This window comes from Ammospiza nelsoni, chromosome 17 (assembly GCF_027579445.1).
Source record: "Ammospiza nelsoni isolate bAmmNel1 chromosome 17, bAmmNel1.pri, whole genome shotgun sequence".
Lineage (NCBI taxonomy): Eukaryota > Metazoa > Chordata > Aves > Passeriformes > Passerellidae > Ammospiza > Ammospiza nelsoni.
Window position 1 is genome coordinate 8,828,067 of NC_080649.1, and position 12,456 is coordinate 8,840,522.

At 41.8% G+C, this 12,456-nt stretch overlaps 1 protein-coding gene across 1 annotated transcript in view; it reads right to left on the reverse strand.

Moving 5' to 3' along the window:
- Window positions 1-2,376: 2,376 nt before the first annotated feature.
- The window catches only part of BMERB1 (bMERB domain containing 1), a 46,141-nt gene continuing 36,061 nt past the window's right edge, over window positions 2,377-12,456 (reverse strand). Inside the window, exons 3-6 of the mRNA XM_059484794.1 lie at window positions 11,140-11,213; window positions 8,265-8,379; window positions 7,148-7,230; window positions 2,377-5,797 (exon numbers count right to left, since the gene is read on the reverse strand). Of these exons, the coding sequence (XP_059340777.1) occupies window positions 5,685-5,797; window positions 7,148-7,230; window positions 8,265-8,379; window positions 11,140-11,213 (385 nt within the window). The 3' untranslated portion in view covers window positions 2,377-5,684. The remainder of the gene's footprint in view (window positions 5,798-7,147; window positions 7,231-8,264; window positions 8,380-11,139; window positions 11,214-12,456) is intronic.

Here is a 12,456-nt window from a genome sequence, read left to right on the forward strand (position 1 = left end):
GAGCTGTTTGCAGATGCAGTCAGTCTCTCTCAGTGCTCTCCGTGCAAGGTCATGTGTAGAGTTTACTTTGAAAAGGAGCTATTTATCATGCTAAAGAGGAAAAATGGAGAAAGGGGTGTAAATCCAGCAGGTGGATGTCAGGTGTTCCTCCTCAGTGTGTCTCCCTGTGAGATGTTAAAATTGTTGCAAATAAGGTCATGTGAGCAGTAATAAAGTTAATGAGTCACTTTTGAGTTATAATGGCTTTTTCCAGCTTGAAGATGGTAATTATTCAGGAACTACAAATATGGCAAATTTCTTTCAATGAGGGGTTTTGAAATTTAGAATCTTAACAAAACAAAACTTCAACTGAATTGAAGTGTTTTGTCATCTCACAGCTGCATGGACAAAACTAGAGACCTGGATGAGCTGTTCCTGACTTTCTCTTTTTTGGGGGGTTTTTGGGGTTTGTTTTGTGACATATTCTCACTCAACAGAACTGTTAAGTGGAGTCTGCTGGAATAAATGTCAGGCCTATTGCAGATAAGCAACCACTTGACCTTACAGGGTACTTGTTCACTAAGCAATTTTAAAGTAACTACCTAAAAAACTTACTGGGAAATTCTTCACAAACAATGTAATAAATATTCCTCTTGGAAATAATGAATTCTCCTCTCTGGAAGGAGAAACAGGTGCTTTATAAAACCTTCCTAGAGCAGCACCACAAACCCTATAATCACCACTCTGTAATTTCATTTTTCAGTAGTGGTGAATGTTTTTAAGTAAATGAATGAGTAAAATCCCTCATAGCACCTGGTATGTGATTACCTTCAAAAGATGAGTTTGATTTTAAATGCTGATTGGGTTCTGTGCTGCAAACATTCCCACTTCTTTTATTCTCACTCATTTTATGTTAAGCCATCTGTTTAAAATTAGTAAAAAAGAGGTGATGGAAATAGCTTTAATTTTTTTCCTAAAATTAATATGGCTTATTTTGCTTGCCATAGTGTAACAGGTCAGACTAGTTGCATTATATGAGCCATGGTTTAACTCCTATTAGTAGCATTTTCCTAGCAAGCATCACTTCAAAGGCTGTATTCCTTCCTGTATGACTATTTTTGTTTAGTATTACTTAGGTGGATAAAGACAGAAACAAATCCTAATTCAAGTGATGATCAGAATGGCTTGTAGTGCTATATGTATGCTACAGAATGCAGATTTCTCTAAATAGAGAATGCCATTTTACAAGAAATTCCTGAAATGCCACTTCAGGATGTTATGTGAGCATGTTTTGACATGGCTGTCAAAGCACTGTTGCATGTCATGCCATGGCTCACGTGTCACATCAGTCTATCAGTTATTGAATTCAAAAGTGAGGAATTGCATCCTGCCTGTGTCATGAAGGAGAAAAACAACAAACTCTCTGTTGGTGTAGCTGGGATGAGGTAACTGGCTGTAAGAAACTTGATAGTAGCTGCAGTCATCTTTGGTTTTGTGATCAAGCCTGGTAAAGTCCACTGCTCTCTGTAACTGATGAGATTCACTGTTTAGCTATCAGTTTAAACACCTCTTGGTGTTTCCCACAATTCTTCCACTCTCCCATGAAGTGTTGTTGCAGAAAACTGCCTCATTGAGAAACAAGAAAGCAAAATTAAATGTGAGGGGAGATCTCCTGTGAGCCCCCTCCCTACTCCTCCCTGAGCCAGAGTTGCTGCTGAGGCTGTTGGGACCCAGGCTCAGGGGCTGAGCTGTTCTCAGCATCCCAGGACCCAGGCTCAGGGGCTGAGCTGTTCTCAGCATCCCATGTGAGCTGTTCTCAGCATCCCAGGACCCAGGCTCAGGGGCTGAGCTGTTCTCAGCATCCCAGGACCCAGGCTCAGGGGCTGAGCTGTTCTCAGCATCCCATGTAAGTCTTGCGTGCACATGGAAGGGAGAGGGAGTTTTGGCCTTTAGGTAATATTTTTGGTATTATCCTGTTTGAAAGCGGCCTGCTGCCTGGCTGTTTATAGGCTGGATGGGGTCATGTAAAACAAGGTGCACTTGAGTAACAATGATAGCATTTATGCTGGGGTGAGGGAGGATTTTTGTTCATTTCTCAGATGAGTTGGGACCCTTCTATTCTCAGTGTAGGGCTGGGAACTGTCACTGAGCAGGCTCTGGGCTGTAGTGAGGTTCCAAAGTCATCTTAGTGCATTATGAGATTGGCTTTTTTGGTGGGTTTTCTTTCTTCAGTGAGAAAATCCTTTATTTCAGTAGCATCTCAAACTTACCCCTCAGCATTACTCCTTTTGTGCAGAGTAGTAACCTTAGTGTTTTTGAGAAGTGTAGCAACACAGGAACTGCATCCCATTCTACTCCACAACCAACTTTTCCTCAGTAACAGGAAGAAACAAAGGCTTAGTATAACACAGCAGCTTAGTTTATTTGGAAATATGTTTAACTTGGAAGAGATTCAGTAGGCCTGGGGAAGGTACAAGAGAACCATTTGCTGGTGGAATTTGTATGATTTGTACAATGATTTGTACAAACAGCACTTCAGCACTTTTGTTTTTCTCAGTAGACCAAGATCCTTTCCTGAACAAAGTCATGTTTACCAGAGTGTGTCAAATCCACCCTACACATTCTTCCACACACTCTTCCTTTTCCACTGCCTTGCCTTCTTTCTGAAGTGATAAATAGCCAGGATTTCCAGAAGAGATACTGGGTGCTTCCATCAATGTCCCTCTCTGCTGACAGTGATTGATAGCTGAAAATCAACTCTGAAATTATGCCAGTTACTCCATATAATCACCCAAAGATACTTGTCTGATACTCTGCTGATTTTATATATGGGGATTGTACAATGTGTTGTGCTCACAGGATCATGGAAGTTACAAAGCCCCTAGTTGTTCTTGGGATATTCAGTGATTTAGTCTGTTTTTTTAAAAATAAGGGTCAAGACTTTTACACTTAATTCCTTCCTAAATTTAATTTATTTAATTGCAGCCATTAGCTTTGCCATCAGCCATAAGGGCTCTGCTGTGTTCTAGACAGGCAACACTAAACCAGTGTTGAACACAGTTGAGAATGGGACCTTACAGTCTTAAAAATCCAGGGCTTTATTGCTAAGCAGCATCACTGACCCACTTCTGAAGGAACCACTTGTGCATTGCAGGCAAGCTCTTCAAACCCACCCAAATAAACAAAGAAATTTGCTAATTAAAACCAAAAACTGGCATACAGAAAACCTTCCAGCTGAGCCAAGCTAGAACTTCTGAAAATGAAGTTCACTCTCATTAACACTGCTGGAGTTCAAGTCCCTTTGGAGCACTGGCTGCCAGTGCTCAGCTGTGAGAATATTGCACATTCCTACTTGCTGTGTTTCTTTTTGGTTTTAATTAAAGGAGATTGCTCTGGAGCCTGGTCATGAGCGTTGCTTCACAGAAATGTCTGTTTCTTGCTAATGAAATTTTTTCATGGAAACCAACATTGCACTCACTTTATTTGATCCCCAGGTGGATTCTGTGCAGCCTGTAGGGATCACTCCTCTCATCAGCACAGCCTGGGTTAAACACTCATCATGTGCAGGAGTCACCTCAGGCCTTAAAAACCATGTGCAAAGTCCTTCTGGACCCTTTATTGGTGCCATTCACAGCTGATCCCCCTAAGGTTTAAAGCTGGTGCTTCACCACAGCTTTTTTCTTGACTCCCATTTGCCTTTATTAGTGACACTGAGCATCTGCCCCTTGCCCTTAGACACTGACAGTTCCCGATGTCTTAACTGGGTACCAGCAAGAGCCTGTGGAATTTTACAGGAGCCAATGGGTGTTTCTTTCCCTCCAGTGTATTTTCTCCCCTAAAAGCAGTTTTCCCCATTACTGTAAATGCACACAGGTGCCCTGCAGAGCCCAGCCCACACCAGGTACAGACTGTGACAGACACAGAGCTCAGTGTGGTGGTGTGTGTCTCAACAAGGACACAATAATCATACATGAGACTCAGCCTTTGTTCTCTTTCCTGCATCTTTGGTCAAAATAATTAAAGAGCTTCATGTCTCAGTGGAAACCTTTTGTGTTTTTTCCTCTTTGATCCTTAAAACTGAAGGTACTTAGTGATGTTGGTTCTTTGTCTCAAGTGAGTCTGCAATACTGAAATTATTCTGGAAATGCAAGTGGTTTTCATCAAATCAGTCAGTGCTAGGGATTAGGTTTTATAAAGATATTCTGAGTTACTTTAGATGGTGTCTGTTGCCTTCAACCTTAATTAGATACTTTTTCTATCTAAAAAAATAACTGTTTATCCTTTTGGGGTAACTGCTGTTGATTTTTTCTCCTTTCCTACGCTGTGGTTCCTTGGTATATAAGCACACACTTCACTTAGCTGGCTTCACAAAATGGAAGTTCCTTTTGCAAAATGTTACTTTAGGAACTTGTTGCTATCTTTTGTAATTTCTAAGCCTGAGATTGTCACACTAGATCCATGTACGTTTATTTTACTATTTACACCTATCACAGTACATTTATATGGAATACCATCACACAGACAAACCAGCTACTGACAGCTAATATAAAGATATTAGATTCCACAAGCTTAATCTGCATAGAGACCAGAAACACACTTAATGGTGAAACACAGACAAGTATTTCTGCATTTCCCTTAATTTTAAACCCATTTTATACAGAATGTGATCTTCCTGCCACAAATACCTACTTCTGTACTTGTATATTTGTCTTGTGGCCAATTTGTATTGGGTGTCTTGTGTCTTCCTATGCTTTTTCAATGGACAGTTTCTATTTCTTGTGGTCATAAAATATACAATTAATACTTGTTTTAAGCACGGTTTCAGTATTAGTTAAATTTTGTCTTCTGTTCTTCTCCCAGCAATCTCTCAGTGATGTGTAATCTCCTGCTGCATGTAGCTTATAAAAATGGACAAAACCCTGGGTGAATATTTCTCTCACTTCTTGGGAGTTGGAGATCTAAAACAGAAGTGACACAAACTTCTGGACTGCATCATCAACTTGCAGATTACTGTAGCTGTGCTTTGCTAAAGCTTTGCCAGGGATTTATTTCCCCTGGTGGAAGCAATATTAATTTGACTTGAGTAACTCAGATATCATATGGGATATAAAATTCTGTAGCTACTTGCAGCATCCTTGTCACTGATCTCATTCTTTAGGAAGAATTTGAAATGAAACTCCACAGCAAAGTAGTTGAACATCACACAAGTTTGGGGTTTTGTATGCAACATCAGTTATCCTACAGTTGCTTCCTCTATCAGTTGTGCCATATATAGCATTGCTACTTGTGGCTTTTGTTCTGAAAAGAGCCAAAATAGGAGAATTTGGCAATTTTTGAGTGCAGTTTGTCACGGGGGGGAAAGTGTACAACATATTATTCTAAAGTTATAGCCCATTAAAATTGCTGTTTTACACCATTCTGGATTAAACACAGCCCCTTTTCATTCGCCTGTATCACAGGGGTGGTTTTTGTTGACTCTACTGCTGATCTCTTCTGGTCCCTGGACAGCCACTAAATAGGTTTCTTTGTTTTTAGGCATGCGTGTAGAGTGATCCATGCAACAGTGAGGAACCTGCCGTGGTGCAGTCCATAGGTGGCACCTGTGCAGCTGCCCTCAGCAGGATGCTGCTGGCTCCCCTCACCATCCACTTCCACTCAATGGAAACACTGAAAAGACAAGCAGGCTGGGAAGCCCAGGGCTCTCTCTACATGATGTTGCACTGCGTGGCCCCACAACAATCTTTGATAATTGCCAGCCCTGCCTTGGCAATGGTGGGCTTGCTTGGAGGAGGTTCTGCCTTCTTTTCTGCTGGGCTGCCTGCAATGTTCAAAACAGGACACCATTAGAAACAAGAGCTGCTCAAACCCTTCCTTCCTACTTCTGCCCTAGAGGGTGCAAACATTTCCTCTCTTCACCCACCCTGAATTTTTCAGCTCCTGTTTGAACAACACACTTTGCTGGTTTGAAACTGCTCAGAAAGTCTCATCTCTTCAGGGAAGAGTGTTTAGAGGAGCTAAATAATCCATGCATCTCAAAGGGAGGGTAAACTTTTATCTGGTTCAAGGCAGGTGTCCCTTTCACAGCCAGGGGTCCTTTCACAAAGTCATTTCACTTCTTAATTTCCAGCAAGGAAAGGAGCTGAAGGACAAAAGTATTGCTAGGATTTATTCTCTTGTTGGCTTGGATGTTGTAATTAAGGGAACAAGATAAAGGTAGGTTTTCATTTTTCAGGGTGAAAAGAATCTTTTCATCTTTAAAACTGCATTTAAAAGCAATGAGAAAGTAAACAAACAAGGGAGATGAGTCATGCTCCCTGTGACTAAGGGGGTATAAATAATTAGTGATGCATCTTAAAATGTCTCTTCTCAACTTCAAGGTCATCCCAGTCCCTCTGGAACTCTTGAGCAAGATCTTGATCTGTGCAAAATGGCACAATGTTTGATTCAAACCTCTTCAGGTGCTGGACCTCTCTAAGAAGGGCACTGCTCTCACTTGACTCTGCCTGAGAGCTCATCGTGAGACAGGGAAAAATCAATCTGTGAGCTGCTACAGCTCCTGCTGTGGCTGTGACTGTTCTGTTTGAAAGCTGCACTAAAAGCTTCTGAGGCACCAAGAAATCCACTTTGTCTTTCAGAAACCAGTGTGTTTCCATTCTGCCTACAAGTGATTTGGGTTGGCGTGATTCAAAAGCCTATTTCTGATGGAATATGTAAGAAATTTGGGTCAGCTGTGGAAATTTGCAGTTTTTTCTCTAGTTTCCATCTTGACTGCAATAAAACAGGTGAACTTTGTTTCAGATATTCCAGCATGGACCTGAAGTGGTTTTTTTCATTATTTTTGAAGAAACAGATAGGAAAATTATTAATAAAAATAAAACTGCTTAGAAAAACAGCTTGTGGCACTGTGTATACAAATATACTTTGCATATTTAAAACATACAGAGCAATCTGAAGTGGCCATAGATGACTGAAATTCAGTTTAAGGGGTAATTTGCTATCTGAAGTCTAAGTGGCCAGCAGCTGCTGACACCCTGAGCTGTTCCTACGTGATCTAGTTAGCTTCACCTAGCTTTTGCCAGGGGCTGCCCTGTGAAAATGCTCTTATAATCAGTTGTCTTTGGAGTTTTTCCTTTTGCTCTTGTTTTTTTCTTAATGATTAGGCACTCACTGGTAGGAGACTGTGTTGCTTTGTCAATGGGTTTTAACTTGGTGCGAAGGAACTCAGCCATCTCCCTGTCTTCTTCTTTTTCCCTGGTGGAAAAAAGGAAAATAGAGGAATGAGTTTTCTCTGCAAACAGGACAGCAAAAGCTAGAGCAGCTAGGATAAAGTCACTAGTAAACAATTAATTTCTTTGGTATTTTTAGAAACATTTAATTTTGCTGCCTATTGAAAAGCAAAATATTTGCCTAAATGAAAACTGCTGCTGAGGCTTTGGTGATGTGCACACAGGGCTCAGTGAGAGCTCTGGTTCAGTTCTAGCTCAGGCTCCTTGTCAGCTGCTGCCTCTGGCCAGCTCTCTTTGATCAGCTGCAGCACTGGCAGAAGCTTTGCCAAATCCTCTCCTGGCTTGCTCAGAATGTCAATGTGTTGGAGGAGATACTGTCATTTTGGATAAATAGATTGAGTCTCTACTGCTGAATGAGGGGGAAGTAAGAGCAAAACTGACTCTGTAGAGTGCTGATCTCAAACCAAAGATTGGATTTGGGTGCTGGAAATGAACTTTTGAGGAAGCCTACAACTTTGGGCTAATACTTTGGGAGATGAAACCCTTCAGAGCCTGCCCATGTCTTAGGTAGGGTTGTACTGCTGGGTCCTTTTTAGTTGGTTTGGGTTGTTTTGCTGTGACAAGATGGGAATAGGAGTAATCAACCTGACAACGTGAAAAATTTAAAAAGGAGGATTTTAGATGTCTACAAATATGCCCCTTGTAGAATTCCATTTCATGTCTACCTTCTTATCCCAAGAGAATTCCCTGGTAGCAGCATAAATCCTTTTCTTTTCAATGGTAAATGCCCAGATTGTTTCTGGGAGGAAAATAAGAGACCAAAGCCCACTGTTATTCATGAGATGACTGAATCATTAATGGGATAAAGAGCCAAAGAATTAGAGTAATCTGATTTTAATGGTTTTCCTATGGAATGGAGAGGAGGCTTTTAACTTGGTAAGTTGTTTTGAAGGACCAGTTCTCTCCCATTAATGTTAATTTAAATTTTGTCACTTAATCGATTGTATTATTAAGCTTGTGGAATGCCACTAAATAAGTTCAGATGCTCTTGGTTCTTACCTTAATCTCTCCACCTCTGCATCATCTACAAGAAAATCTCTTTTTTGTACCAGTCGATGAATCTTCTGAATCAGCTCATCCTCTCTCTGCTTCTCCATCTTTGTTTTTTCTTTTTCTGGTCAAAAAGAGAGAAAGGACTGTGTTACTTTGGGCTCTGGGGAGTGTGAGGGGGTGGTGTGGGACGGTGCAGATGTCTGAGGATCAGCTGCTGATTGAAGTCAATGGTTTTCCAGCCTGAGTCACCAAAGCCCAGCAAGCTGGGTCACTGCCTCTGCTCTCCTCTCTTGCTGCTCTTGGCTCTGATCAGCTTAATGGGCTGAGGCTCTGTGGGGTTTGCTAAGCCTGCTTTTAATTTGCAATGACTCTTCAAGACATTGCTTGGAAAATTTTTAAGAGCTTTGGCAAGAAAATAGTTCCAGATGCTTTGTTAAAATCCAATGTACAAACTCCATCTGACCTCAGGGGAAAGGAGATCACACCAAAAGGAACTATTTCTCTGTGTTTCAAGACAGTTTTGCTGTTGAAAACAACACCTTTTTTTCTATTCTGACAAGGCAGGTGAGCTGCAAATCCACACCAACAGCATCAATAGTAAAATGTGGAAAAATAAATGCCAGTTTATTTTCCTTGTACTTCAAAAATCTGAGTAATTAATATATGTCCTTGTTAATTGGCCAGCCTGGAATGGCTAGGTTGTCTGTAAACAACAATTTTTGTGGCATGAAAGATGTGCCTGTTGCAAACTAAAAGTCATAAATGTTAGGGATTACAGAGCTGTCGTTTCAGGCTATAAAGCAAACGTATTTAAGACAGAACTCTTCAAACCTTGCAAGTGCAGCAGAGATGAGAAAGCCAGAGGCAAATCCAGGCTCATGTATTTCTCTGAGAAGCTGAAAATTTCGAACAGCTATGAAGATGCTTTGTATTAAATCAAGATTTTGGGCAGCAGAACTGCCCAGTTCAGTTCAGTGGGAGTGGGGGAGGCAGAGTGAGCTCTGCAGTCTGACCATCTGAGCTGTGGTGTGGCTGCTGATTAAGTTATATAACACTTTAAATAGCCAAACTAATCAGACACTTGGAAACAATTGGTTTTAGTACAGTTTAAAAAAAAAAAAAGAATGCTTAGGAGTGGCTGCTTTTTCCTGCTTTGTCTGTTATGGCTAAGGAGCAAGGACTCTCCTCACCTTCTGAAGACAGAAGATCCTTTCGACTTCCTCTCAATCTATCCTTTTCCTAAATTGAGATGTGCTCTCCCATTATATCCTTCAGGAAACTGTCTACTAAAAATGTTAATATATGTGGCAAAATATTTCATATTCTATGTACTAAAAGACTGATTCCACACCTACTGAAATTGGCTAAACTGAAACCAAAGAGCAGCTCTCCATACAAACCTGTATTCTTACAGGAGAATTATGGTGGAGATCCTGTGAATGAATCCATTTCTGGAAAGTGTTTTTCCAGGTCAGGCACACGCTGTCTCAGCACAAACTCACTGCCAGCAGCTGCTTTGTCTTTGTCAGGACCAAGCTCCTGTGACCCTGCCTGCAGATGCTGCTGCTGGAGCTGCACCTCTTGGACTCCTAAATGAGCTGAGATTTGTGAAGTTCTAAGGAGAAACTGCTCTCTGTGGGTCTCTGCTTGAGGCCTTGAGACTGGAAAAATCACTTATCAAAGATAAAAAGAGCCCAAACAGCAGGAACACCAAAAGAATGAAAGCTGATTAACCCTATCTGTTAGTTCAAAGTGCAGGAAAGCTGCAGATCAGGAAAGTGAGGCAAGGGGCAGCATTCAGAGACACTTTCTAGGATTTATAATTCTTTCCATTTGAATGAATAATGAACCAACAGTGTTGTTATTAAAAAACTAAAATGTGACCTCTACTAAGTATAAGGAAAGAAAAAGAAAGAAATATTATTAATCTATTTCTGTCAGGTGCAAAATGTGGCAAAGTTTTTACACAGCTAAAAGTGATGGTTTCAGAATAGATCTCTTTCCTATGTCACAAATGCCCCTTTCTCTCCTTTCTGAGGACAAAGTTGTCCCTCAAAGTTGCACAAAAAAATAAGAGGAGGAAAAATGAGGATAACCAAAAGACAGTCAAAACTTGGACTTAATATTTAAGCAGGAGTAGTTAAGCAAATTATTTCTGCAGGGTGCTGGAGGTTGTACAGTAATGTGGTGTATTGGCCTGCTGCAGTTGCTGAGTGTTTTGCAGGATCTATTTTTTCCTTGAATAGAGTGGGGATGTTGTGGATCATCTGAAATGGGAAAGCTGTAGAGAAATGGAATTCCTCACTGATGGCAGCTGGAGTTTTGAGCCACAGACTGCAGAGCTGCCCACAGCTCTGTCCCTCCTTCCAACACTGAATTTGCAGAGATTTATAGCAAAGTTTTGGGCCTTGCTTTTCATAGAAACCTGTTCTTCTTGATCCTAGAAGGTAGATTTAACTACAGGTGTGATAATGGATTGGTGTGGCAAGGGAAAAATCAATCACATTCACAGTGATGGTTATAAATCCTTCTCCTCTCCTTTTTTCATCTCTGATATCTCAGCACTTGTCTTTTTTACCTGACAATCTCTGTGCCACTTGGTTCCCTTGAGATTGCCAGGGGAGTGCAAGAAATAAGGAATGTGCTCCTTGTTTGAGTGATGTCTGCAGGGTTGCTGCCAAGGGAGCAGGGAAATACAGCATGAAAAGAAATTTAGAGACAGAGATTAGAGATGGGCAGGAAAATGGGAATTAAAAATGAGGACTGGAGGAGAAAGATATGAAACTGCACCTTGTGAGGAGGAGATTGTTGGGGCATGGGTGGGGATGGTGCCAGGAGCACATTAGGTGTTATCCTGACACTGGGTGGAGACAGCCATTACCTGGGATTGCTACCAAAGTCTGCAGCTCCTGCTTAAGGTTCATAATGTCTTTGCACAGCTGGATGTCATCCATCCTGCAGAAACAGAAAAAGCATGGTCAGACATGCAAACCCCACTCTGTGTTGATGGGATTGGCCAGGTCTGATCTGAGTACCTGGCCATGGCCTTGCCTGGGAGCTGCCAGCCTCAAAGGGATCCTGACACTCTTGGCTCACCAAGTTTCACTGAAAGCAAAGGGTATTTAATACTAAATGCCCATTGAGCCCTTGGTTACTTGTCTTACTGGCACTAATTTGTAGGTTCATACCTGTCACTGTGGATAATTTCAGATTTTACTTTCTTGAACACCAGAGAACATTCTGGAGTGGGCACCTGTGTCCATAATGTCCTGGGAAAAGACAGGTGAGCCACATTGCACTTACTGCAGCAAGAGTTTTCACCAGGGAAAGAGCAAGAACAGCACGGAGCCTGGGAACGGGCAGCAGAGGGTGACAGATTATTTGGCACAGCCAGGGCAAGGTTCATATTCTACCACCAGTTTTCTTTGAGACCCTACTAATAATTCAGCTCTAACAGCAGAGATCTGGAAACTGACATAATTTGGCATTTATCTGAGGTTCTGTGCCTTGGGTGAATGTCCTCCATGGCTGATGTTAAATGCTTTAAATCCTTGATATGTGCAGAAAGCCCATTAATATTAAGACACAGCAGACAGCTTAAAAAAAGAAAAATAACATTAGCAGAAACTGCACCTTCAGCTCTCATTGAAACTGCTGCTTCTCCTGAGAGCTGCCCTGGAAGGCAGCAGCATCATCCTCCTGGCACAGGTTTTATCCCAGTGCCACAGGGGCAGCCAGGGCTCAGGTGTTGGCTCCAAGGGCACATCTGGGGCTTTCATTTGGAGATCACCCCCTGAAGAGCACAAACACAGCCTGTGTGATTAATTGTACATTCTCAGCTTGGATCTCACCAACACCCTCCCTGCCCATGGATCTCTGGGCTCTGTTTTGCACAATCCTGTGCCTGAGGAGGGGATTTGCTGCTGCCTGGGCCCCTGGAGCAGCTGAAGTGCCATCAGAGCAGGGCTGGCACTGTGTGTGTGTGAGAGAGCCCCCAAAGGACAATGCAGCCAAATCATTGAATTAAGTGAGGAGTGGGAAAAGTAGGTGTTTCTGGCACAAATAAGACTTTAATCACACCCCAAGAGCTTTTATTCTCCATGCTGCCTCTGCCAGGATTGCAGGTCTCTGCAGGGAGCTGTCCTTCAGCTGCTCTGCTCTTGTTAGTAAAACATGTTGATCCCTCTGTTATTTGCTG